At 36.8% G+C, this 27,124-nt stretch overlaps 1 protein-coding gene across 4 annotated transcripts in view; it reads left to right on the plus strand.

Moving 5' to 3' along the window:
- Window positions 1-13,467, plus strand: part of ADAD1 (adenosine deaminase domain containing 1) — a 113,486-nt gene extending 100,019 nt beyond the window's left edge. For 2 of the 4 annotated variants that reach the window (XM_027600633.2, XM_027600636.2), the window contains one exon: window positions 13,163-13,465. In XM_027600633.2, the coding sequence (XP_027456434.1) occupies window positions 13,163-13,321 (159 nt within the window). In that variant the 3' untranslated portion in view covers window positions 13,322-13,465. Of the gene's footprint in view, window positions 1-13,162 lie in introns of all 4 variants that reach the window. The other 2 variants (XM_027600634.2, XM_027600635.2) reach the window with 2 other exon arrangements.
- The last annotated feature ends 13,657 nt before the right edge of the window (window positions 13,468-27,124 follow it).

Here is a 27,124-nt window from a genome sequence, read left to right on the forward strand (position 1 = left end):
AGTTGACTCTTGAACACAGTGGGGGTTAGGGGCACTGACCCTTACACTGTTGAAAGTCCACATATAACCTTTGACTCCCCCCAGATTTAACTAATAGCCTGTTTTTTACTACAAACCTTACTGATAACCAAAACAGTTGATTAAGAGAAAAGATAATGTTAAGGAAATCATAAGGAAGAGAAAATACATTTACAGTATTATCCTGTGTTTATTTTAAAAATCTGATCTGTGCAGTTCAAACCAGTGTTGTTTAAGAATCAACTGTATATGCAGTTAACAACACTGTATGAGTACATTAGGTCATGTTCTTTTTAGACAGTCCTATTTGGGTTTTTTTGACTGCAAAATATTTAAGGTACATTATTGAACAACATCATAGGCTATAGGAGGACAAAAATAAGTAGCTATCCCTAGCCTACAAAATTTTACATTTTAGTAGGAAAGACAGACATATAGGGATGCTCTAGTATAAAACTGTGAATGTAAAGGGATGGGTGGGCAATTAATTGCTAAGTGTACAATTTGCTAGGTTTACTGGCATAAGAACAGACATAGATCAATGGAATAGAATGGAGAGTCCAGAAATAAACCCTTAAATTTATGGTCAGTTGGTTTTTGCCAAGAGTGCCAAAGGGAGGAAGAATAGTCTTTTCAACAGCTGGTGCTGGGACAACTGCATATTTATATGCAAAAGAATGAAGTTGGACCCCTACTTCATACTATATACAAACATTAACCAAAACTGAACCATAGACCTGAATTTTAGACCTAAAATAACAAAACTAATAGAATAAAACATAGGAGTAAATATTCTTGACTTTGAATTAGTCAGTGATTCCTTAGATATGTCACTAAAAGCAAAATCAACAAAAGAAAAAAATAAATTGGACATTATTAAAATCTGAAACTTTTGTCCTTCAAAGGACACCATAAAGAAAGTCAAAAGATAACTCACAGAATGGAAGAAAATATTTGCAAATCATGAATCTTATAAGTGATTTGTATCCAGAATGTATAAAAAACACTTGCAACTCAACAATGAAATGGCAAATAACCCAATTTAAAAATGGCCAAATGATTTGAATAGACATTTCTCCAAAAAATATGTACACATGATCAAAAAGCACATGAAAAGATGCTGAATATCATTAATCAATAGGGAAAAGCAAACCAAAATCACAATGAGGTGCCATTTCATACCCATTAGGATAACTAACATAAAAAAAGACAATAGCAAGTGTTGACAAAGATGTGAAGAAATAGAACCATAATGTATTGCTGGTAGGAATGTAAAAAAAAAAAAAAAAGACTCAGCTGCTTTGGGAAACAATTTGGTAGTTTCTCAAAATATTAGAGTACTGTATGACGAAGCAGTTCCACTCCTAGGTATATGCCAGAGAAATGAAAACATATCCAAAAGCTTGTAAACAAATGGTCACAGCAACATTAATTAAAATAGCCAAAAATTGGAAGCAACGCAAATGCCTATTGACTTATGAATGGATAAATAAAATGTTGCATATCCATACGATGGCATATTATTTGGCAGTGGAAATACTGAAGGACTGATACATTCTACAACACAGATGAACCTTGAAAACATTATGCTAATTTCAAGAAACTGGTCACAAAAAGCCAAATATTGTATGATTCCATTTATATAAAATATCCAGGAAAAGCAAATCCAACATGGCAGAAAGTAATTTACTGGTTTCCAGGAGCTGGGATAAGGGAGAATGTGAAGTGAGTGCTAATGGTCGTGGGGTTTCTTTTTGAGGTGATGAAAATGTTCTAAAATTACATAGTGGTGATGGTTGCCCAATTTCATGAATATACTAAAAAACCACTGAACTGTATACTCATGGTGTGTAGATTATATCTCAAAGTTGTTATTTTGTTTTGTTTTGCTAGTTTCATAGTTGTGGTTGAAATACATGCAGTATGCTTTTGGTTTATGGCTATACTGAAATAAACAATGTCCCCAAATGAAACTATATTTATCTCTAAGAATTGTATATATAACCAGTGTATGTAAAACAACTGTATTGTTAAAATTAAGAATGAAATCAATAGATTAAAACTTAAGATTGTCATATTACTAAATAATAAAAGATACCATAGGGCATTCAATCACTACTCCTATTGCCAATTATCATCACCTAATTAAGGCCTAAACATTGAAGAAGTGGTAATGCTTTTTCTTTGAGTAGCAAATGAAAATGGTATCCTTCAACACATCAGTATATTTGAATGTTTAAAAAATATATTTAAGATAAGTAATTGTACCAACAAATACTATAGAAATGTGGCAATGGTTCCAGAAAAGATGGCTCCATAGGTCTTCTCTGTCACTCATTATTGGGAATTCCATATTCTACTAACTGCTCAAAACAAAAATCTATGCAGTCATCTTTGTTTTCTTTTTTTTCTTTTGTGCCCCATATTCAATCTGTCAAGAAATCTTATTGGTTCTATCTCAAAATTTATCTTTAATCCAGCACAGCATCTTTCATCTAACCACAGTTATCTCTACCACTCTAGTCTAAGCCATTATCAACATTTGTCTTAATACTTCAATCATTGTCCTAGATGGTACTCCTTCCTTCAGTTCTTGGTCCACTAAAACCTCTCTTCACACAGGAGGCAGAATGATCCTTCTAAAATATAAATCAAATTATGTCATGTTTATCAGAATCTTCCAAGTGGCATCCCATCTCACCAAAAGTAAAAGCCAAAGTCATTAGTTGGCTTACAAGGTCCCCCTCATCAATAATGTCCTCTTCCACTACTCTTCTCTCTTACTCACCTCCAGTCACACTGGCCTTGTCACTGCTCCTTGAATAAAATAGCATGTGACATCCTCATTGCCATTACATTTGCTGTTCTGCCTGAAATGTTCTCTACCTCAATATCCACTTGATTTATTCTCTCACTTTCTTCAGTTCTCTGCTCAAATGTCTTTCTTTTCTGATCACTTATTAATATTGACCTCCCAGGAACTAGCTATCTCCCTTTCCTGCTTTTTCCCTCTATTATCTCCTAATTACGCTGCATAATTTTCTTATTAATTCTTTCAATGTCTGTGTCCTTCTACTTTAATGTAAACTCTGTGAAGGCAGGGATGTCTATTGCTATCCCTAGGTCCTATAACAGTATCTGACACATAGTTGTCATTCAATAAATATCTACAGTATGTTATTCTAAGGAAGTAGGATTTTTCCTGAGTACAATGGAAAGCTATTGATAGATTTTATTTATTATTTTTTAGCTATTGATATATTTTATATTTGCATTTTACAAAGATTCCTCTAGTAATATTATTGAAGATAAATTGGAAGAGCCAAACACAGGAATGACTTCCTTTTCTCATGTCCAAATTTTGCAGAAACAATCAATTTGGACCTGAACCTAGCTTAGGAACACAACTTATCATTTCTTTGAGAAAAGTCCTTGATTAATTAAATAAAAGATAAAGTTGCATTTTATTTTTTATTTGCCAATTTGTGAGCATGAGCTACAGCATCAGGTTTGTATGTAAATTTATCATGTAGTATTGAGAGATTTAAAATGAAGCAATGCTATCATATAATGTGGAATCAGCAAGAGTGTTGAAAGTTTTGGTAGAGAAAGTTGGAGTGGGGGAGAAAGATGTGTGCAGTAATCCACCTGAAGTTTTGACACAAAACTATTTCATCATGAGTAAACAAGGAAATTGTTCATTTTTTTTTTTTTTCTTATTTTGGCTACATCCTTAGCAGGTGGCCATTTTATAGTGTTCTGGATAGAAAAAGTGAACTGCTTCTCAAATAGTTAAGTGCCTGAATTCTAGGGGAGCAGAAGAAGGTGCCCTTATAAAAACAACCTCCTTTGTTGATTTCTACTATGTATGGACAACTGTATGTCCTGATTTCTTTTGATGTTGTCTACAATCTGAATGAAAAGTTGGCCTTTCCATGGAACTTTTCCATCTTAACACTACTCTTCATAGTTAAATGACATGCTTTTATGGTTTTCTCTTTGTGATTAGGCCATATATTTGAGAAAAAATGTGATATGTATTTATACTAGGGTAGATAAAGTTTGTATTTCACAATTGCCGTAACCATTTAGTGTGATATATGGTTTATTTCCTAAGAGTATACTTTCTATTAATTTACATATTACTAATTTTCTGGCCAAAAAGAACTGAAAGAGCTGTTGTCTTAAATAGGATAGCTGAGTGAGAGACTATTGCTTCTGTCCCACTGAGCAGATAAAAATCAAATGAAAACTTAGTTCCCCCATTTGTGATATTTCTTCTTGGGTTTATCTTTTCATACCTGATCCTTCTTGGATTCATGTAGTTTACAACTTAAATAATTATTGCAAATATCTTTAATTTTGTAAAACACAAATGTCAGGATGGTAAGAGTGGGTTCATGGATAAAAGGAAACAATGTTTATTAAGAGAAGGCTATAGTGAGCACTGTGAATTGTGTGAGAATGTTGAATCGCAGACCTGTACCTCTGAAACAAATAATACATTATATGTTAAAAAAAAAAAAAAAAAGAAAGAAAAAGATAGCAGGAAGGGAAAAATGAAGGGGGGGAATTCGGAGGGGGAGCAAACCATGAGAGACTATGGACTCTGAGAAACAAACTGAGGGTTCTAGAGGGGAGGGGGTAGGGGGATGTGTTAGCCTGGTGATGGGTATTAAAGAGGGCATGTACTGCATGGAGCACTGGGTGTTATACGCAAACAATGAATCGTGGAGCACTACATCAAAAACTAATGATGTAATATATGGTGATTAACATAACAATAAAAAAAAGTTCTAGGAGAAAAAAAAACTAATGATGTAATGTACGGTGATTAACATAGTAAAATAAAATTTTAAAAAAGAAGGTTTTATTAACATGACCGAGAGACACCTGTTTTCAAATTTCCCAAGTTACATGGACTGAAGTTTGTGCTTTTAGTCACACTTAAAAGTGATAACTGCAGAGAGAAATGTCATTTTCTACTTTCCCATTTCTGTGCAGTAGTGTTTCTGGGTTGAAGTATTACCTCCATTTCATCAAATAGAGGCAAACCAATCTTTTATTATCTACTTTTACCCATTAATATATGCAGTTTTTACAGAATTTTACCAAGAAAATCACCATACTAAAATCTTTTACATTTTTTCAAATATCCACCCCCTAATCATTCCACTGGATTTCAGTGTCTGCTTGGTCATATATATTAGGCTTAAAATTCCTGTCCAAGTCACAAATAAATCAATAACTAGAAACAGAATAGGTAAAACATGAAAGTTATTAAATTAAGTTAGTAGGAAATGGTTAACCTCCCTCTGTCTCCAAATTTACTATTCAATCCAAATTATTTGTTCTACATCTCCAGATAGACAGTAAGAAAGCTTGGGGGGGCGGGGGAATTGGCATCAGTGAGCTTGGTTTCCCCCTACTCAATTGTTCCCAATTGTTTCTACTCAGGTGTTCAGCCTCAGAGAGATTCACTTTCTGAGAAAAAGCAACTCTCCAATTTTAAGTTAGTATAAGATCTAAGATGGAAAAACAAAGATAAAACCACAAACCCATGGCATACAAGAGAGATTTAGATATTCCATGAATGAGCAGTCATAGAAACAACCATTATATTTTAATTCTGTCAGCAATATGTGTGTGAATCAAAAATCTTGTGTAACTAGGGGTATTATTTCATGGGCAAATACTTTATTAAATAAATTGGAAAATTTTTTCACATTTTATGGTTGACCACAATAAAGAGATAGCTCAACCATATTTGAACCTAATTTCTAAGAATACAAATGCTTTCAGACTTTATTAACTTTTTTCCCCCACAAGTTTACTTTTTTTAAAGAGTATTTATTTGAGAGAGAGCACATGTGGGAGAGGAGCAGAGGGAGAGAGAGAGAGGGAGAGAATCCTAAGCTCCCCACTCAGCATGGAAATTAACAGGGGGCTCAGTTCCACAACACATGAGATCATGACCTGAGCTGAAACCACGAGTTAGACACTTAACCAACTGAGCCACCCAGGTACCCTTTCCCACAACTATATTGAGGTATAATTGATATACCAAAGAAATGCACATATTAATGTATATAATTTTATGAGTTTGGACATAGGCATACCCACGAAACCATCACCACAATTAAAGTAATAAACATATCTATCTTGTACTCTCTCCACTTTTCATAGTAGTAACACTTAACATGAGATATGCCCTGTTAACTATTTTTTTGAGTATACAACATAATATTATTAACAATAGGCACTATATTTTATAGAAGATCTCTAGAACCTATTTATCTTGCACATATGAAATGCTATACTGAAATCAGGAAATATAATGACTTCAGCTTTGTTTTCTTCCTCAAGATTGTCTTGGCTATTTGGGGACCTCCCTGGTTCCAAATGCATTTTAGGATTTTTTTTCTATTTCTGTAAAAAATGTCATTAGGATTTTGATGAGGATAACATTGAATCTATAGATTTCTTTCGGTAGTATGGATATTAAACAATATTGTCTTCCAACCTGTGAACATGGGCTATCTTTCCATTGATTTGTGTCTTTAATTTCTTTTACCAACATTTTGTAGTTTTCAGTGTGTAAGTCTTTCACCTCTTTGGTTAAGTTTATTCCTAAGTATTTTATTCTTTTTGATACTATTGTAAATGTGATTGTTTTCTTAATTTCTTTTTCAGATAGCTCATTGATAGTTATAGAAATGCATCTGATTTTTATGTTAATTTTGTATCCTTCAACTTTACTGAATTTGCTTATTAGTTTTAATAGGTTTTATGTGTATGTGTGTTTAGTCTTTATGGTTTTCTACACATAAGATCATGTCATCTGCAAAGAGACAGTGTATCTTCTTTTCTTACTCAGATGGCTTTTACTTCTTTTTCTTGCCTAATTGCTATGGTTAGGACTTTTAGTACTGTGTTGAATAGATGTAGGAACAACAGGTATCCTTTTTTTTTTAATTTTTTTTAAGGATTTTATTTATTTGTTTGAGAGAGAGAGAATGAGAAATAGAGAGCATGAGAGGGAAGAGGGTCAGAGGGAGAAGCAGACTCCCTGCTGAGCAGGGAGCCCGATGCGGGACTCGATCCCGGGACTCCAGGATCATGACCTGAGCCGAAGGCAGTCGCTTAACCAACTGAGCCACACAGGCGCCCACAACAGGTATCCTTGTCTTGTTAGTGATCTTAAATGAAAAGCTGTCAATTTCTCACTGTTGAGTATGATGTTAGCTATGGCTTGTCATATATAATCTTTATTGTGTTGAAATTCCTTTATTTCTTAAAGCTTTCTGTCCCTTTTTCTCTCTCTCCTTTATGTGCATATTGGTACATTTGATGATGTCCCATGATTCCCTCAGGCTTTCTTCTTTCATTTTTATTTTGTGTGCCTCTGACCAAATAATTTCAAGTGACTCAGCTTCGAGTTCATGGACTCTTTCTTCTGCTTGGTCAAGTTGGATGTTGAAGCTCTCTATTGAATTTTTCAGTTCAATTATTAAATTCTTGAGCTCCCAGAATTTCTGTTTGGTTCTTTTTATGGTTTTTATGTCTTTGTTGATATTTTTGTTTTGTTCACATATTGTTTTCCTGTTTTCATTTAGTAATCTGTGTTTTTTATGACTCACTGAACTTAAAGATGATTATTTTGAATTCTTTCTCAGGAAATACATAGATCTCCATTTCTTTAGGGTTGGCTAATAATGATTTATTCTTCTGGTTGTGTCATATTTCCCTGAATCTTTATGTTCCTTGTAGCTTTGCATTGATGTCTTCACATTTGAACAAACAGCCACCTCCCCCAGTCTTTATGGATTGGCTTCAGTAAGGAAAGATCATCACTAATCTATCCTAGCTAGAGTTTCTGGGAGCCTTCCAACCTTTTCTGTGGATATTTACACTCCACCCCTTTCCCTCCCTCTTGGGAGAAAAGACTTTGGTGTTTGTTTTTGTTGTTGTTGTTTGTTTTTTGGTTTGTTTGTTTTTTGGTTTGTTTGTTTTCAGCATGCAAGGATCAAAATTATTGGACTCTCAAAAAACTTAGAATATAGGCTATAGACAGAAAAGTCCTCCCTTGGAAAAGATCTATATTTTCTTCCTTTTCTGCTATCAAATGAGCCACCTTTAGTTTCATCTTCTCTCTTTCTTGTAGGGTTTTGCTAAGGCAGCAAGAAGCAGCTGATGGCATTCCAACAATCTTAATTTTTCCTATCATTTCCTCAAATACTACAGCTTTAGTAGGCATAGATCTGTCCCCCAAGTTAAGACAGTTTTACTGTTTCTCAAGCAAGTTTCTAGAACCTTTTCAACCAGGTATAATAACAGAGTCCCCATTGTTATTGGTCCCACTTTTCTCTACTCAACAAATTCCACATCACATTTTACAGTCTGAGACTTATGGCACTTCAGTTTCAGGTACCAAATTCTATGTCAGATAGAATACCCCCAGCCATAAGTAACAGAAACCCTGCTTCAAATTGGCCTGAACACCAAAGACATTTATTTCACATGTTAGGAAGTCTAAAAGTAGGTTAGACTCCAGAGCTAATTGATTTAGCAGCTTAGAGATGTCATTAGGAACCCCAATTCTCTGCTGCCATAGAGCTGGCTTCCTGCCAAAACTGGTTATTCTCATGGTCATAATATGGTTGCCAGCAACAGTTAGAATAATATACTCCCTTGATTATTTCCAGCAGGAGATTGAAACTAGACCTTTTTCCTAGGAACTCCAATAGGTCCTTGATCCATATTGGCTTAAATCTACTTATCCCCCAATTAACAGTTCCAAGGGACATAGTCTTATCATGATTGACTTATACTGATTTGAAATAAAGTGGATGTTGGAACATTAGCTCCAGTTACCTCTATAGCCAGGTCTTTGCCAGCATATTCATATGCCAATGAAAGTCCTAACTTTCTAATACCTTTTCTCTAGCCAACTTTCTCCCTGTGCTCTCTTATACTGAAGGTCTTAGAGTGAAGACTCTATTGCACGCATGAGTAGATACTGGCGGAAAAATTATTTGACAGAGCTATGCATCTGTCATTTTAGTTTTGGCTTAAGTCATTGTTTTAAGTCGTGTTTTCTTAAATTTCACATATAAGTGAAATCATATGATATTTGTCTTTCTCTGACTTATTTCACTTAGCATTATAATCTCAATCTATCCATGTTGTTGCAAATGGCAAGACTTCATTCTTTTTTATGGCTGAGTAATATTCCATTGTGTATATATACCACATCTTCTTTACCTATTCATTTATCAGTGGACCCTTGGGCTGCTTCCAAGATTTGGCTATTATAAATAATGCTGCAATAAACATAGGGTATGTGTGTGTGTGTGTGTGTGTGTGTGTGTGTGTGTGTGTGTATCTTTACAAATTAGTGTTTTCATATTCTTTGGCCAAATACCCAGTAGTATTACTGGATCATATGGTAATTCTATTTATTTTTATTTTTTTAAAGATTTTGTTTATTTCAGACAGAGAGCACAAGCAGTGGGAGGGGTAAAAGGAGAGGGAGAAGCAAACTCCCCACTGAGCAGGGAGTCTGATGCGGGGCTCGATCCCAGGACCCCAGGACATAACCTGAGCTGAAGGCAGATACTTAACCAACTTAGCCACCCAGGCATCCCTGGTAATTCTATTTTTAGTTTTTGAGGCACCTCCATACTGTTTTCCACAGTGGCTGCATGAGTTTGCATGCCTACCAACAGTGCATAAGGGTTCCTTTTTCTCCAATACTCACCAAAACCTGGTGTTTCTTATGTTGTTGATTTTAGCCATTCTAACAGATATGACGTGATATCTCATTGTTTTTTGCATTTCCCTGATGATAAATGATGTTAAGCATCTTTTCATGTCTGTTGGCCATATATATGTATTCTTTGTTCATGTCTTCTGCCCATTTTAATTTGGATCATTTGGGGGTTTTTGGGGTGTTAAGTTATATATAAGTTCTTTATATATTTTTGGATACTAACCCCTTATTGGATATATCATTTGCAAATATCTTCTCCTATTCAGTAGTTTCTGTTTTAGTTTTGTTGGTTGTTTCCTTTGCCATGCAGAAGCCCTTTATTTTAATGTAGTCCCGATAGCTTATTTTTGCTTTTGTTTCCCTTGCCTCAGGAGACATACCTAGAAAGATGTTCATATAGCTGATTTCAGAGAAATTACTGCCTGTGCTCTCTTCTAGGATCTTTATAGTTTCAGGTCTCACATTTAGGTCCTTAATCCATTTTGAGTTTGTTTTTTTATCATGCAAGAAAGTGGTACAGTTTCATTCTTTTGCTTATAGCTATCCAGTTTACCCAACATCATTTGTTGAAGAGACTTTTTCCCATTGCATATTCTTGCCTCCTTTCTCAAAGATTAATTGACCATATAGTTGTGGGTTTATTTCTGGGTTCTCTATTCTGTTCCATTGATTTATGCATCTGTTTTTGTGCCAGTACCATACTGTTTTGATTACTATAGATTTGTAGTATTTCTTGAAATCTATGATTGTGGTACCTCTAGGTTTGTTTTCTTTTTCAAGATTGCTTTGGCTAGGGGCATCTGGGTGGCTCAGTTAAGCATCCGACTCTTTTTTTTTTTTTTGAAGATTTTATTTATTTATTTGAGAGAGAGAGAGCATGAGAGTGGGGAGGGTCAGAGGGAGAAGCAGATTCCCTGCCGAGCAGAGAGCCTGATGCAGGACTCAATCCCAGGACTCCACAATCATGACCCGAGTCAAAGGCAGTCACTTAACCAACTGAGCCACCCAGGTGCCCGAAAGCATCCGACTCTTGATTTTGGCTCAGGTCATAATCTCAGGGTCCTGGGATGGAGCCCCGCATCAGGCTCTGTGCTCAGTGGGGAGTCTGCTTGAGGATTCTCTCTCTCTCTCCTCTCTCCCTCTGCCCGTCCCCCTGCTTGCACTTTCTCTTTCTCTCAAATAAATAAACAAATCTTTAAAAAAAAAAAAAAGATTGCTTTGGCTATTCAGGGTCTTTGGGGTGCCATACAAATTTTAAGATTGTTTATTCTAGTTCTGTGAAAAATGTTGGTATTTTAATAGGAATTACATTAAATCTAGATTACTTTGGGTAGTATGGACATTTTAACAATATATATTCTTCTAATCCATGAACATGGAATATCTTTCCATTTGCCTGTGTTGTTTCAATTTCTTTCATCAGTATTTTATAGTTTCCAGAGTACAGGTCTTTCACCTCCTTCATTAAGTTTATTCTAAGGTGTTTGCTTATTCTTGATGTGATTGTACATGGGATTGTTTTTTTTTTAAGATTTTATTTATTTTTCTGACAGAGGGAGAGAGCACGAGCAGGGGGAGTGAGAGAGGGAGAAGCAGGCTCCCCACTGAGGAAGGAGTCCAATTCAGGGCTCGATCCCAGGACCCCAGGATCATGACTCAAGCTGAAGGCAGATGCTTAACCACTGAGCCACCCAGGTGCCCCTGAATTGTTTTCTTAATTTCTCTTTTTGCTACCTCATTATTAGTGTGTAGAAATGCAATGGATTTCTGTATATTGATTTTGTGTCCTGCGATCTTACTGAATTCATTTATCTAGTTCTAGTTCAGCTTTCTGGTGGAGTCTTTAGGGTTTTCTAAATATAGTATGTCATTTGCAAATAGTGGAAGTTTTACTTCTTTCTTGCCAGTTTGGATGCCTTTATTTGATTGCTATGGCTAGGACTTCCAGTACTATGTTGAATAACAGTGGTAGGGGTGGATATCCTTGTCTTGTTCCTGACCATAGAGGAAAAGCTCTCAGTTGTTCCCCATTTAGGATGATATTAGCTGTTGGTTTTTCATATATGGCTTTTATTATGTTGAGGTATGTTCCCTCCAAATCTACTCTGTTGAGGGCTTTTATCATGAATGGATGTTATGCTTTGTCAGATGTTTTTCTGCATCTATGGAAATGATCATATGGTGTTTATCCTTTCTCTTGTCAGTAACCAACACTTTAATAATTCAATAAAGCAGATGGACTCCATATATCATTTAGGGAATCTTTAAGGTTGAAAGTAATCCCAAAAGAATGGCTTAAACAAATCATTTCATGTCACATAAGAAAGCTGGGCATATGTATTTGCTTCTACTAGCTCAGTAACTTGACAATGTCAAGGTTATTGTCCATGATTTTCAGCCGTTTTTTATATATGTCTGTCACCTCATGGTGACAAAATGGCTGCTGCAATTTCAGATATCAAGTTTGTATTTTAAGCAGGAAGAAGAGGGAAAGATGGCCCTACTTACATATAATTAGCCAGAATTAATGAATGACCCATGGCCTCCCCTGGCTGGTAGGTGACTAAGAAGAAGGGGTCTGCATAAAGCAAACATAATGTCTTCTGCACACTGCAAACTGGACAATGTATGTACACATATGTAATTCAGTGTAGAGTAATTTGCTTTCTTTTTTTATTTAAATTCAATTAGCCAACATATAATACATCATTCGTTTTTGATGTAATGTTAACGATTCATTAGTTGCATATAACACCCAGTGCTCATCATTTCTTCCAGAAGAAGGAAATGAGCTATAAATGATGATAGGCATAAGGATATAGCTATGTCCAATATAGTTACCCTGATCTGTATGAATGCTTCAGGCTGCCTACTTGCGGCAGCTTTCCTGGACATGGGAGACTCTGCTATCCATGGCCCCCTGTTACCTTTGGTTTTCAGCCCAACCTCCTGGGTTCCTGTCCAAAATAGCCCAGCTGGTTTGGTGAATTGAATCACAATTGAGGCTGAAGGAAGCTGTGGTTGACCTGATTTTTTTGTTACCCCACAAGTAGCCTGCATGATCTGTTCTCATAACTCTTTCACAGCGTCCATGTGAGGAATAAGGGATTCCTTAAGTCTGTCTTTCTTGTTCTGTCCCCAAAAGTGGCCTTTGTTATTTTGGCAAGCTCTGACAGACTCTGGAGAAGACTTTCCCTCCTTACCTAAGCCTCAAGAGTTGTCCTCTTCTTTGCTTCAACTCTCTAATCTCCTCTCTTTATCTCTTATAACTCATTAGACAGTGGGTGTGAAGAGTCTACAGTAGAGGGAGAAAGGATTATAGCAAAAGGGACTTCATTTTGGCCTTCATTAAGTCCTGCTTTGTTTCCACAGCATCCAGGAGCTGGATGCAGAACAGGGCAAGACAAGAGGACCTACTTCCCACACCTCCACCATTCTCAGGTTCGTCCTAATCTGAACAGAGAAAAGACTGAAGTCCTTCTGATGACTCCTTGGAATCCCAGACCTACTTGGAACCAAGGCAGCAAGTAGGAGGTAATTGTCTTCTGTTGCCTCCAATTCCTATTCTCTTCTCTGTTAGAACAGCACGGCTCTCCTCTACATGAACTTACCTTCTGAGCCTGCTTCTTAAATCCTATCATGGAATTCACCCCTCCCACACTAGTGGTTCTGTTCTAAGGCAAAGAGAAATAAAAAAATTACTTTAAATTTCTGAGTCTAGGGATCTGGCTAGTGGTTTTTCACATTTGGTGTTTGAAGGAATATGGTACATACTTTCATTTTTTGATGGAAACTGGACGAACATAGAAGTGATATATGTACAGAACGTCAACACCAGAGATCCAAACACAACACATGAACAGATGTGGCTTACAAGGAAATGAAGATTAGGTAGTAGGAAGTGTTCAGATCCAAAGAAGCTAAGTGGTAATAGCATTTTACATGTACCCAGGACTCCCTGTGCTCTTCTTTTCCAAACACTTCAGGTTTTAGCAAAGAGGCTTAGGTTTATAATAGGCACTGGTTGTTTGGAAGGACAAATTTTTTATAAGGTTTTTGGGTGTTTTTTTTTTTTCATCCCAGTGCTGAGCATATCATTGTTTGCTGTAATCAGAAGGAGCCCTATGTTGGTTTTCTAACAGTCTCTCAGTGCTCTCTGTTGTTGGGGTGATACGGAGTATCCTTGGTTTTAAAACACATCCGTGATTCCCTGAATTGGTTATTGACTGCTCAGGAATGATTCTTAAAGATGCTATAAAGGGGAAAAGGAAGGAAATCCTGGGCTTTTGGTAAAAGGAAGCCACTAAAATATTTTAAGTAGAGAAATGTAATAGCTTTTTCTAGCTCGAGTATAAAGTATTTAAGGGAGCAGAACTAGCAGTATATTAACTGGTTAGGAAGCTATCAAAATAGCCATGCAAGAGACAACCAGGGCAGTGGTAGTACAGATGGAAAACAGTATACAGATGTGACGAATGTTTGGAAGAAAAACTGATAATGGAATTGATATATAGAGAGAGTGTCAGGAATGAGTTCAGAATGACTCCCAGGTTTCTGGCATGGACAACCTATGAATGTTATTCCTTTAACTGAAGTTTAAGGACTTAGGACAGAAGACTGGTTTGCAAGGAAGAGATGAAAGGTACTCGGTTTAGTTTTGGACATTTTGAGTTTTAAGTATTCCAAGTATGCACCTTTGAATATATGCGTCCAAGTTCATATATCATTTCTTCAAGGAAAGCTGCTCTGACCAGTTACATCTCCACCTCCTAACATCCTATATTTTTCTGTTGTGCTAATCACAGTTTAAGGTAAGTAACTAGTTGTGCAGTTAACTGTTTAATGTAATCTTCAGGAGGACATGTTCTATTTCCCTGGCCTAGCCAGAGCCCTCACTATAGTAGACACTCAGTAAATATCTAATGAGTGAATGCTAGGTGCTTCTCAATCACCTAAGAGTTATTGTTATCCTGCAACTTCCATTTATAGAGCTGGAAGTTCTGAGAAATAAAGTACCTTGCATGTGGTCATACATTAAGGGAATGTAGGGGTGCCAAATTTAGCAAATAAAAATACAGGATGCACAGTCAAAATTGCATTTTAGATAAACAGCAAATACTTCTTTAGTGTAAATATGTCCCAAATATTGCATACAATAGACAATATACAGCCCTAAGTGTGTGGCATTTGATTCAGAACTATGTGATTCCACAGTTCGACTCTTTCTATCCTCCCACTAAGAGGGAACACCGCTCCTATATTGAAACCTTGTTAGGAATTATACCAGCATCAGTCCTCTTCCCCTGTTTATAAAAGTTTTTATTTTGTTTCACTTTATGTTGTTTTTAAATTCTTGCTTTGATGGAAAGTAAGTCAGTTTATCCTGGGTGCAGACCAGCAACTAATGGATTCCAAACATTTGTTAAAGTCTTTCTGGGAGGCCTCCTCCAATTATAAAGGTAAATTAAAATTACTTGGACTTTCTGAAAGATCAGATGAAGGGAAATGAGGTTAAAGGACTCTCCCTGAGTAGAAGCACTCCCCACCCACTTCTGTGGTATTTTGAGCCACTCAAGAGTTGTGGCCCCTATCAGATGACTATGTACGTCAAAGACAATGCTTTATAGTTTATAAGTGTCCTCACAGATGTTCTGAATCGCTCTGGAAACAAGATAACAATGTGGTTCTAGCACTTTTCCTGAGTGATCTTTAGGGCTGTCCTGTGTGGTTAATTTGATCTGTGGAGCTGCTGTGTTACGGGTAATTTTGAAACATGGGGTTTGCTTATCTATCTTTCTTCCCTAGGTGACAACATTTAGGCACTGGTTCAAGGGGCAGTACCAGGCTTTTCTTGCAGGACCTAGGAAGGCTCTTGCTCTTTCCCTCTCTTTTTGTCTGTCGATATGTACATGGAGAGACACATGTAAATTCTATCCTAGAAATTAATAGTGATTATCTTCTGAACAGTGATTTTGAAATAATTTTTACTTTTCCTTTTTATCATTCTATATTTTTTGAATTTTTGACATAAGCAGTATTACCTTTATAATAACAATAACAGTAAAGACTGTTCTCTTTGGGGGAGAAAAACAGCTTTACCTTTATCAGCTATGGGTTATCCTCGTATCTGATATTTTTCTGTTTCTTTCTCTTCACTTATGAAAGATGATTGAAGAGAAAATAGATAAAGAAAAAGGAAAGAATCTTCTAAAAATTATTCAATAAAAAGCAAAAAAAATCAAAAGAGCTCTTTAAAAAGGAAAATATAATATTGGTCGTAATCATCACGGAGAGAGTTACCTTTGATTTTAATTATAAGCAGTGAGAACAACATGTTCTCATTGAATTCAAGTTCAGAATTCTGAATTCAAATTCATAATTTGATGTACAGGCTCTTTTCAAAAGAAATTTGCAAGCAAGTATTCCTAAAGTTTGACATTTCTAAGTAGTAAAAAATTTCAGGGCGGAGAACACTTGTTAGAATATTGAGCCTCAGGCATAAATAGATATTACCACTGACAAGACAAAGTGATTGTCATCATTCAATTCCTAACAGCTGATTCTTATCCAACACTATAGGCCCATCTTCTAAATTGATTTCTTCTCTCTGCGGCCCCCAGGCAGCTGCTACCATTTATAAGGATTCCTGTCAAATAGTTTTTGAAACATTTTTATCTATAGAAAACGAATAGAATGCAGAAGACCTGGTGGGGTTCCATGGAACAAATATTGAAGCTCAATTACATTTTAGGTCCCGTGTCCCCAGTCCTCACTCTGGGGTACAAGTGTAGCTACAGGAACAGTCACAGAACAGTACTACTCCCGCTTTGCAGATACTCCCAGCAAATTCTGAAAAGACCCGTGGGAGGGCACTTGTGTCTGCTAACTTCGTCTCTGCTCCCATCTAGCATTTTCCATTCCTCTTCTCTTCTCCAGCCCACTGTGGTGGTATTCTGAAGCTGCCCATATTGTCGGGGCCCTATTGGCTTCTGACAAAATTCCCTTCTCTCCTGATTTTCCTCTGGAAAGCACTGCCTTGGGTTTCTTAAGGTCTATAAAGGTTAGTGAAACAACTCTTTTAGTTTTTATTCATACTTTATTGTAGCCCTTTCCCCCCTGGACGCCAGAATTAGGTCCACGGGAGTTGGACTGAAAGACAAGCTGAGTCGTAAACACCGTGGTCTACTCCCTTCCTTGATTTCCTTCCCCACTGCCCACCTTGATCCTTTGTTCTTGAACCAAACTTGAGATGTGGACACTTGTGTTTGTTTGAATGAATTCTTTCTTTCCCAGAAGGTTCTTCAGTCCTTTAGGCAAATAAGCCCATTGTGTAATGCTGTCCTTCTAGATATGCTCAGACATCCCTGCATTCTAAAATGAATGTGGCATAAGTTATCAAACCCACTCTATTTTCCATGAATTTAGATTTGGGCTTCCAGATCTGACAAAGTGCTGTGGGATAGAAATGTAAGAGCTTCAGCCAGGACTTGAAGCTGCCAGGACTTATAGACAAGCACAGTGGGTCTTCCTTTTCAAGAGAGTCATTTGAGTGATCCCACATAGTTATACAAACAAAAGGAACACAGATACATATTGCCCCAGGAGAAGGGTGAAACAGAATCTCAATATGGCCTGACCATAAGACCTTTCTTAAGACCCCTTGATGTGCATGGCTAGTTGCTGGAAAAGAGACAGAGTTGCATAGATGCTAAGCAGCTTCCTGGGAGAAAAAGGGGGTGGAAAGCCTTTTAAAGTTCAGTTCATTAGAACCTTTCTGATGAATTGGGATGGTTCTAATTGAGATTTTTTTCTTGCAGTTTGAAAGGTATGCAGTTTGAAAGCATACCAGAAAGGATGAGGAGCCTGGTCTGATAGGCAGAGTAAGATCTCTACCACATGGCTGAGGCTGGAAGGCCTCCCTAGGGAGCCCCTCTGGCCTAGAACTCAGTCTTTAGAACAAAGACTGTGAACGTGTGGATTGGCTGTCTCTCTCCTTAAAGCCTAATGTGGCAGTACTTCAGCCTGGGCATGATCTGGGACAGCAAGAACATCAGTTCACCAGGAGACAGTTTCCATTGACCTGTGTGGGACCCACAGCAGCAACCAATGCCAAGAGTCTCTTCTATCTGGTGCTTAGAATCCAAACTGACCTTTCTGAACTGAGTAGGCACCTGGCTTTCTTGGCAGTTGATGTGGGTTGGGGATTGAGGAAGTAGGGTGGGCTCAAGATTGAGATATTGGACTTGTTGATGACTTGCAGGTGAGGCTAAAATAATGGCTAAAATAAGAGCATGACTGCTGTTGTGGCTCTAAACTGGTAAAGCCAGTCATGGGTTGTACAAACAAAAAAAGGGCTTACTCACCTTTCGTTAGTTTTACTAACAGAGACAACGGGCTCACTCATTTTAAAATTTTTGTTAGTTTTAAAATTATTGTCCACTATACCTCAGGGCTCAAATGAGGTTGCAGATTACACTTTTAACTTTAATTCTTAAAATATTAGATAATTCTGGGTTTTAAAAGTAGAAGTTAATATGGTTATTTTCCCTAGCCTTGTCTCTTTAATAAGGCGGACCATCCACACAGACCTTTGGAATTAATCCTGGCTGTCTACTACAGCTTTGGCTGGCTCCACTCACCAGGTCTCGCCCCGTGACTCCTGGCTCTTTGATCTGAGTCCATCTCCAGACCGCAGCCCTGCCTGGCCCTCCTAGACTGAATCCCTGTTCTGGGCCAGGTATTTTTTTAGCGGGGGGCAAAGATAGTCTCCTTCCAGCCAGGCCTTCTGCCCTCAGCTCCTGCTTCCGAGCTGCCCCCTCGTTAGTGGAGGAGGATAAGTAGGAGCGCCAGGAACAGAGTTCACTCCGGCACCATGTGTGTCTGCACTGCAGGCTGGTTTTTCTCAGCTGTTTCACACTCTGCTGCTTCACCTGTGAACTGCAAGGAGAAAGCTAGAGGTTCCCACTGTGCATTTGAATTATGGAATAAACATGATTTTTTGTGTAATCATTTTGAGATACACATAAAAAAAGTTTCCTTCAAATCTAATGTGAATTTTTGCCTTGGAGTACTCATAGTGCATTCATAGCTCTCAGTTTTTGACAGGATCATGATTGGAGTTTTATAAAAGTTAAACCCTTGAAAAAATGGAAATTTTTAACAAGTTACAAAGCATTATATCAAACCTTGGTATGTATTTCCCCTTCTGAAGAGGGAAAGATGGAGGTTGATTAGAGTTGATATAATGGAAAGAAATGCTGAAATCCTGGCATTAATTTTACCCTAATAATCTGGAGTTTTTATTCACATCAACTTGGTAATATAAGCAAAAGTAATGGAGAAATTTGCCCAAGACTTGGTCTTCCCACCTTTATTCAAATTACCATCTTTATTACTTTCCATATCTTAACAAGGGAAAAACTGAAAGTAAGGGAGGTGTGTGCACCACAGTGACTGCAGTCATACCTTCCACCACTGAAAATGAGAATGAGCAAGCAATTTGTTTTTCCACATTCAGAACTTTATTTTTTTAAAGCACAATTTTCAATGGCATTAAGATTAAAAGCAATCAACAAAGGCAAGACAATTCACTGTAGAGGAAATGAAATTCCTTCTCAAATCACAAACCCAAGAAAACATGGTCTAATGGTTTGATCATATCAGGAATCCCCTGCCCATACTCAAAAACAATCTTTTTTCCCCGTAACACATCTTTTTAGTCATGCACAATGGTGTGTCTCATAAACACAATCATGAATAGATGTTTTAAATCAAATTCTTAAGAGGCTTGTTAAGTTAGGACTGCCTGTATAGTTCTTTGACGAGAATGCTCAAACTACAAAAACTTTCTAAGATTTCAAACCTGAAAAGATCATGTTTAATTGGGGGGGGCGGTGGGTAGTAAGTAAAGACAGGTCTAGTTTTTATCTTTAGCGAAATCAAGATGAGAAAACTGAAAGGAAGATTGGGTTGGGGTTTATGCAAACACAGTTTCTTCCTCTCTACTCCCTTCCCTGCCCTGCCTGCAGAGAAATTTACCTCTCCATTTCTGTATTCTATTCCTTCATTGCCAGAGCACTGCTAGTCAATCCTGGGCAATTCTAGCATTTTATGTAAGTCTTAGATTGAATGCAAGGTCAACATTGCTTAGGGTCAACGTGTAAAAGCAGAGTCTCCAAACTGAAAAATATAACAAAATTCACTACTCATTCAAATTGACACGAAGAGAAATCATTTGGACCTATGTGGCCACAACTATCAAGAAATATTTATTAGGGACCCATTTATATCTAAAGCTGAACTAAGTAAAATGTACAGCCCTGACCCTAAGAGACACAGTTGATGACAATAGGAATGATAACCACTTAGCAAGTAATTACCATATGCCAGGCATTTATATTCTCATTCAATCCTTACAGCCACTCAAATAATTATATATTATTGTGACTACTTTATGCAGAAGGAAACTGAAGTTAAGAACCATTAAGCAATTTGCCCAAGGTTGCACATACACACTGTCTTTGTCTCTGAAGAACACACTACTAGATTGTATTCTCCTTGAGCCTAAATGAAGATTGAGCATATAGGACTGGAAATAGCCTCTTCCCACTTGTTTGCTTGATTGTAAATATATAAATGCATGGGGTCCTTGGATGGAGGGGGAGATAGAGAAAATAGTAAAATCTCTTCTCCAGATGGCCCAAGATACTAGCCTCCTGGAATGACTCCCTAGAGGAGAAGTAAGGAGGAAGCAGATACTAAAAGAACCACAAAACACCTCTATAGCTTTTTTCCCCCAGGTGAATGAAGTCTACAGAAGAAATATACTCTAATTAAAAATTTTAAAAAAAAGCGGCACCTGGGTGGCTCAGTTGTTAGGCGTCTGCCTTCGGCTCAGTCATGATCCTGGGGTCCTGGGATGGAGTCCCACATCGGGCTCCCTGCTCGACGGGGAGTCTGCTTCTCCCTCTCCCACTCCCTCTGCTTGTGTTCCTGCTCTTGCTCGCTCTCTCTCTGTCAAATAAATAAAATCCTTAAAAAAATAAAAATAAAAAAATTCAAAAAAACACAAAAATGTAGAAAATAATCCGACCAGAGAAGATTGCTGTTAATGGTTTGTATATATTTTCCTGGATTTTCCCATATATAAATATATAATTATTTTAAAATAAGATTTTACAGACATACTTTTCATCTAATATACTACATAATTTTTTTTCATATCTTCATTTTTTTCCTGGGAGTTCTCAGTATTGCATTGTATGGCTATACTATAATTTCTTTAATATTTCTGTTGATTTAGATGTTTAAATTTGTTTTAAATTTTTCATTATTACAAATATTCTACAATAAATATTTTTATGTACACGTCTTTTCAATGTATGTAAAATAAATCCCTGGAAGTGGAACTGTCAGGTGAAAGGAAAGGCATATTTAAAATTTTAAGGACTATTGTCAAATACCCTCTGCAAGATGGTACTATTTTATATTTCTACCACCAGTATAGAATAGTGCCTATTCCGTCATACTTTTGCCCATACTAGATATTATTAATCTTTTTAACATTTGCCAGTGTGATGACTGAAAATCATTATCTTATTAGTTTTTATTTAACTATCTTTCATTGTTAAGTTACTAAGCATCATTTCATATGTTTATTTGGTCACTTGTATTTTTTTCCTGTGAATTCCTAATTCTATCTTTTTACTATTGGGAATTTAATAACTTCTTATTAATTTTGATGAATTTCTTATATATTAGGGATAGTTTAGCATTTGTCTGCTGTACATATTGCAAATTTAATTTCCTATTTGTCTTTTGATTTTCTTGTTTTCTCCTTCCTCCTGCTCTTCCTCCTTTTCTTCCTCCTTTCTCTCTCTCCTTTTCTCTCTCCTCTCTCTCTGTGTCTCTTTCTCTCTGCTATATAGATGTTTTAAATTTTTTGTGTCAAAAAGTTTTTATGACCTTTGGACTTCATGTATTTAATAGGCTTTTTATAGTCCCAAGAGTATATAAATATCAATTCATGTTTCTTCTAGTACTTTATGTTTTTTTCACAAAGATTTGATATAAGTGGAATTCATTCAAATTTAGCTAGGAATCTAGGTTTTCATGTAAAATCGTCTGCTTTAAAAAGCAATTTTTTTTAATGTGTAGGCAAATAAAACAACGTTTGTGGCCAGATCTGGCCATAGACTGACAGTTTGTGACTTCTCATTACAAAGATTCCACATAAGAAATTAAATAAGACCAGACTGTTTTTGTTACATTGCTGATGAATTAAAGGAGTACATGCAATCTGTAATTAAATGCAGAGAAAGCTGTGTAGCTAGCAGTTTGAAGGTAATGACCTTCAAGCTCCATCTCTTGCGGGAAATTACTCAACCCCTCACTTTCCTCATCTGCAAACCAGAGATATTAGGTTTCAGAGGGTGGTAATTGTGCTTTGGCCTTGTATGGGGTCTGGCACATGGGGTAAGTCATTAAATGGTAAGTCATTACATGTCTGTAATTCCCTAAAATGAGGGATTTTAGGGAATTACAGACATGGTCTTTACCATTCTTAGCCATTCTCATGGTGTGTTATAAGCTTATTTCAGAAAGAACTGACTCCAGTGGAGAATCTATTAAAGTCCAGGAGTGCTTATGTGTGTTTGTATTAGAGATAGACTCCGTGGGACATATGGAAGAAGCATTAGACAAAGTCTTTACTTTTAGTAAGTCTCCAATTTGGTTGGAAAAAATTAGATTTTTCATTCAGAAAGCAAATGAAAACACAAATAAGGATGCTATAATTAAGTACTAAATTGATAAAGAGATATGTTTTATGTTGTTAAGGTAAGTTGTAAGAGGGATATGGGAGTGAAGGCCTTGAAGAATGCACAGGATTTGTTTGTACCAAGAAAAGGGCATTCCAGGTTTGGGAAACAGCATGAACAAAGCCATCGATATACGATTCTGTGTGTCCTTGTGCATCTCTGCAGGTGGTGGGGGAAGTGTGGGAGGGGCTGTGAATGAGGGCAGCGGGGAAAGGACATGGCCAAGGCAGAATTGTTGGAAATATGCTGGAGTAGACATGTTGAACTAAATAAACAAGGGTTACAGTTGTGGGCTGAGTATTTTGGAGGGGGACTGCAAGAGCCTGTAACAGTATGAAGTTTGGTAACACGGGCTGATCAATAACTGGAGACTGTGAGTACTCACATGGAAGTTGAAGTTGTGACTACGGATGAGAATGTAAAATGAATAATGGCTAGCATCATTGTCACTAATATTATCCATAATATATCACTAACATAAACCGTGTTTTCAAGAGGTTTTTTAAGTCTTATTTAAGCTTACCCTTATCACTTACCATTACAACAACTGTAATAAGTTAGGTGATGTCCTTATTCTAATTTTACAGATGAAAACATTGAAGTATAGAGAGGTTAGGAACTTGCCCAGGAAGAGAGAGGTATCTTCAATAACACTAACAGGTCTGCCACTTTGGGATCTTCAGAAAAGCCACTCATGAAATCAATCCAAAGGCCACATTTTAAAGGATAAACATCAAGCTCTCACCCTCTTTTAAATGCACCTTAGGACATGGGTCAGTAGGCCAGATGAGGATAGGGTCACAGTGTCTTGGTGACGTCTGTACCTTCACAGTGTGATATATCCAACAGCCTTTTGGAGGATTAGAAATTAGTGAAAAAATAAGGCTCACAGACCAGAGAAATTCTATTCAGGTAAAAAAAAAAAAAAAAAAAAAAAAAAGCGTTCATTTTTGACTCATTGATTTACTCTGCTCATTGAGTCATGATTGCTTAATGTTGCCAAGTGCTTCAATAATGCTTCTTTCCTTTTTTGACTATTAGGTACTTTCTCTCACTTTTCCTTTTCAGTTTTGGGGATTTTTCAGATTTTAATTCACTACTAAGAAACGGGGGGAGAGAGAACCATTGATTTTTATAACTATTTAGTATTTAGATAAACCAAGTCTCAGAATAATCAAGAATACTGTCCAGGAAAACAAAGTTAATCTCTATTAGCAATAGAACTCAAATGTCTTAACATTCTTCTTTGGATCTTTATTATTCAAGTACTTTTCAAGTTATCAGCTTCTGGGATATTGTGCTAATTTCCTTCCTGAGACCTAATAAATTCAGCTTTTATTTCTCAAGTCCTTAAAAGCAAAGCAGGTCGTTCTCTTGATACCCTTAGGTGAGTTAAATGACCACTCAGTAAAAAGTGGAGTTGATAGGAAGCCTGACAGATAATTTGTCCTGAAGTTTACCTATTCAAAATGCAACCATGGGGAAGTTCTTTCATATAATGAGCAGAAAGCTCTTTTCCTGGAATATCAAATCACAAATCTAAGGCTGACCAAATTTAGTGTTTTATAATGTGAATCCAGAATGAGCCTGGGATCCACTGTTCTATTCCAAGGATCAAAGGAACATAACCTCAATGACTATTTTAGATTATGCTTCTTTTCATTCATGTTTTCAGAATAGATAGTGCCAGATGTTTCAAATCTGAAGTATGAACAGCTACTTCCTATCAGTGTGAACAGAAACTCTGCTATATGTTGGGGGTTTTTTGGATTTTAGAAGACAACAACAACAAAAAATCTACTTATTTATTTTACGTGCCCGTGGCTTACATGAAAATACCTTTGGTTTATAAGAATTCATGAATGATGTATATTTTTTGATAGATTATACAACAGCGAACTGTCACTATCATCTCCATAATATATCTCAAATTTATCAACTTGTCTTCAACCCCACTACAGCCACCGAGGTCCAAGTCACTCATTATCATCTTTTTCCTGGACCACTACAATTGCCTCCTAGCTTGGTTTCTAGCAGCCAGAATATTTTTTAAATCAAAAGCCATTTCTGAGTTCTATCCTGCTCAGAATCTCCCATGACCTACAAGCCCCTGCCTAACCTGGGCTTTACCTACCTTTTCACTCTTGTCTCATTTCTACTCTTGCCCCAGCTCTCTGGCCTCTGGCTTTAAAACTGAACCAAGGTTGTTCTCCCTAATGTTGTTGCAGAATTGGTTCCCTCTTCCTGGAAGACTGCCTTTTTTGTTTGGTACAGCAGCCTCTTTCTTCTCTTTAGATCTCAGCTTGATGTCAGCGCCAGAGAGAAACCTTTCCTTACTACCCCAAGTAGGACCCACCATTTTGACTCCATTTCTTTATCTTGTTTGCTTTATAACAATTATATTAATTTGTTATATGTTTACTTTTTGTTATTTTTCTTTATAAAAAATTTGAAAGCTCTTTGATAGCAGGGGCCATCTATGTTCACTACCATACACTTAGTGCCTTGGTACCATGTCAGGAACACAGTGCATTCTGCTGCATATTGATTTCCGTATGTTCCAAAGAGGAACTGCAATGCATTTTTGCTAGTCATTTTTTTTTTATAATAAAAGAATAGTTTGAGATCTGATTGTTGTCAACAAGCTTGACTATGAGAAGACAACTAAGACTGGACTGGTGATATAGGTACCTAAGACATGCTTATGTGTCATTTGAGACACTGGATTCTAGGCTAAAATGTTCAAGTGCCCTGATTAAGCAACAGATACTTGCACTGGTAATATTCCAGTGATACTTCCATATTCAGTTATCAAGAGACTGTGGCAAAATCAATCTTCTTTGGAAGAAGACAGGTAAGATAAGGAGGGGTTTAGAAAGCATGGAGTTATAGTAGAGGATGAAGAGAGAAGGAGGAACAGAAGATGAGAATTTTAATGTCAGCTGGGTATAGAATTGTAAAAAAAAAAATGGGATGAACATCAAAGGACTGTTATATGGAAGAAATATTATATTTATTCTAAATTGTTACAGAAACAGAACTAAGATCAGAAAAAACATATTTCAGATCATCATAAAAAAGAACTTGCACAGTTGTCCAAAAATAAAATAAACCTTCTTGTGAAGAACTAAGCTTTTTTTCATGACAAAGACTCAGGCAAGACCAATAACCTCTTCAAATGTATTAATGTGAAAAATTTTACACATACTGACTTGTACGAAATAAACTCTCAATATTGGTAAATAATTGCAACTATGTAAAGTGATGGATATGTTAATTAGCTTTATTGTGGTAATCATTACACAATTTATGCATATATCAAAACATCACATTGTGCACCTTAAATATAACAATTTTTATTTGTCAATTATAACTTCAATAAAGCTGGAAAAATTTCGTTTGGTAAATAAATGAGTGTATTACTATACATGATTAGACTAAATGGCCACAGAAGTCTAGAAGAATGCTGATACTCTTTGATTTTTCTAGTATCCACTCTGCACCATGTGGGAGATACCAAGAGAAATCAACCCTTGCTTCTTGCCTTAAAAGTTGCTGAAAAGATAAAGGAAATGCTTGAAACAATGAGAAATTGTAACAGTGTTTTAACAGAGGATGTTAGAGAAGGTAAAACCCTGAACTGCTGTAGTTTTCTTAGAGGAGTTGGATGAGTTGGTTCTTGAAAGGTTAAAAAAAACAATAAAGAAGATAGAGCATTTTAGAGAATTAGTACAAAGGTTTAGAGATAAAATTGAGCATGTCATAAGGGACAGACAGCAGATAAGCTGGTTAGAGTGATGTGTTCACCGGGCGAGGAAAAAATGAGGCAGTGGGCACATAGAAGCTAGACTGGGGAGTTTGGGCTTGCTTCAGGGAACACATGGAAGTTTTATAAATTATTAAGTACAGGTGGGTCCTTATTAGAATGCGTATGAGAAACATTAAACTGATGCATACTGGACAAAATAGACATGTGCTTTTCAAACTGGGGTATACACCTCCCACTCACATTCACACACTAAAATGTTCGTGAACACTGATTTTACTTGAAGATTTTGGGGGAAAGATAATTTAGCTTGTAAATCATTGAAGATGTTATTTTATATCAAACAAATATGATTAAACCTGATTTCAGAGAAATGGTGTTCTTGTTGCAGAATGGCCATAGATTCTGCCCAATGGTCCTGCTAGCTCTCTTGGGCTCTCGGTGGCAGGTGGGGAAGTTGGAGCAGCTTGTTAGAGAAGGCAAAAGAGCAGAAGACAATGCCCAGTTAATAAACACTGAGAACATGCTGCTCTGCACCCTTGTGCTGGGTGCTGGGGCTGGAGAGGTGAGGATGGTGCTGCCCTGCAGTAGCTGTTCATCTCCTGGAGGAGACAGATGTATAAGAAGATAAATATATTTTTGGAAACAAATAAAAACTGGGTATGCGCAGAATGAGGCTCTGGGTAAATTAGAGGAAACAGCTAGAGAATATAATGGCAAACTGAATGCAGGGGTAAAGGGGATGAAACA

Source organism: Zalophus californianus, chromosome 2, assembly GCF_009762305.2.
Source record: "Zalophus californianus isolate mZalCal1 chromosome 2, mZalCal1.pri.v2, whole genome shotgun sequence".
NCBI lineage: Eukaryota > Metazoa > Chordata > Mammalia > Carnivora > Otariidae > Zalophus > Zalophus californianus.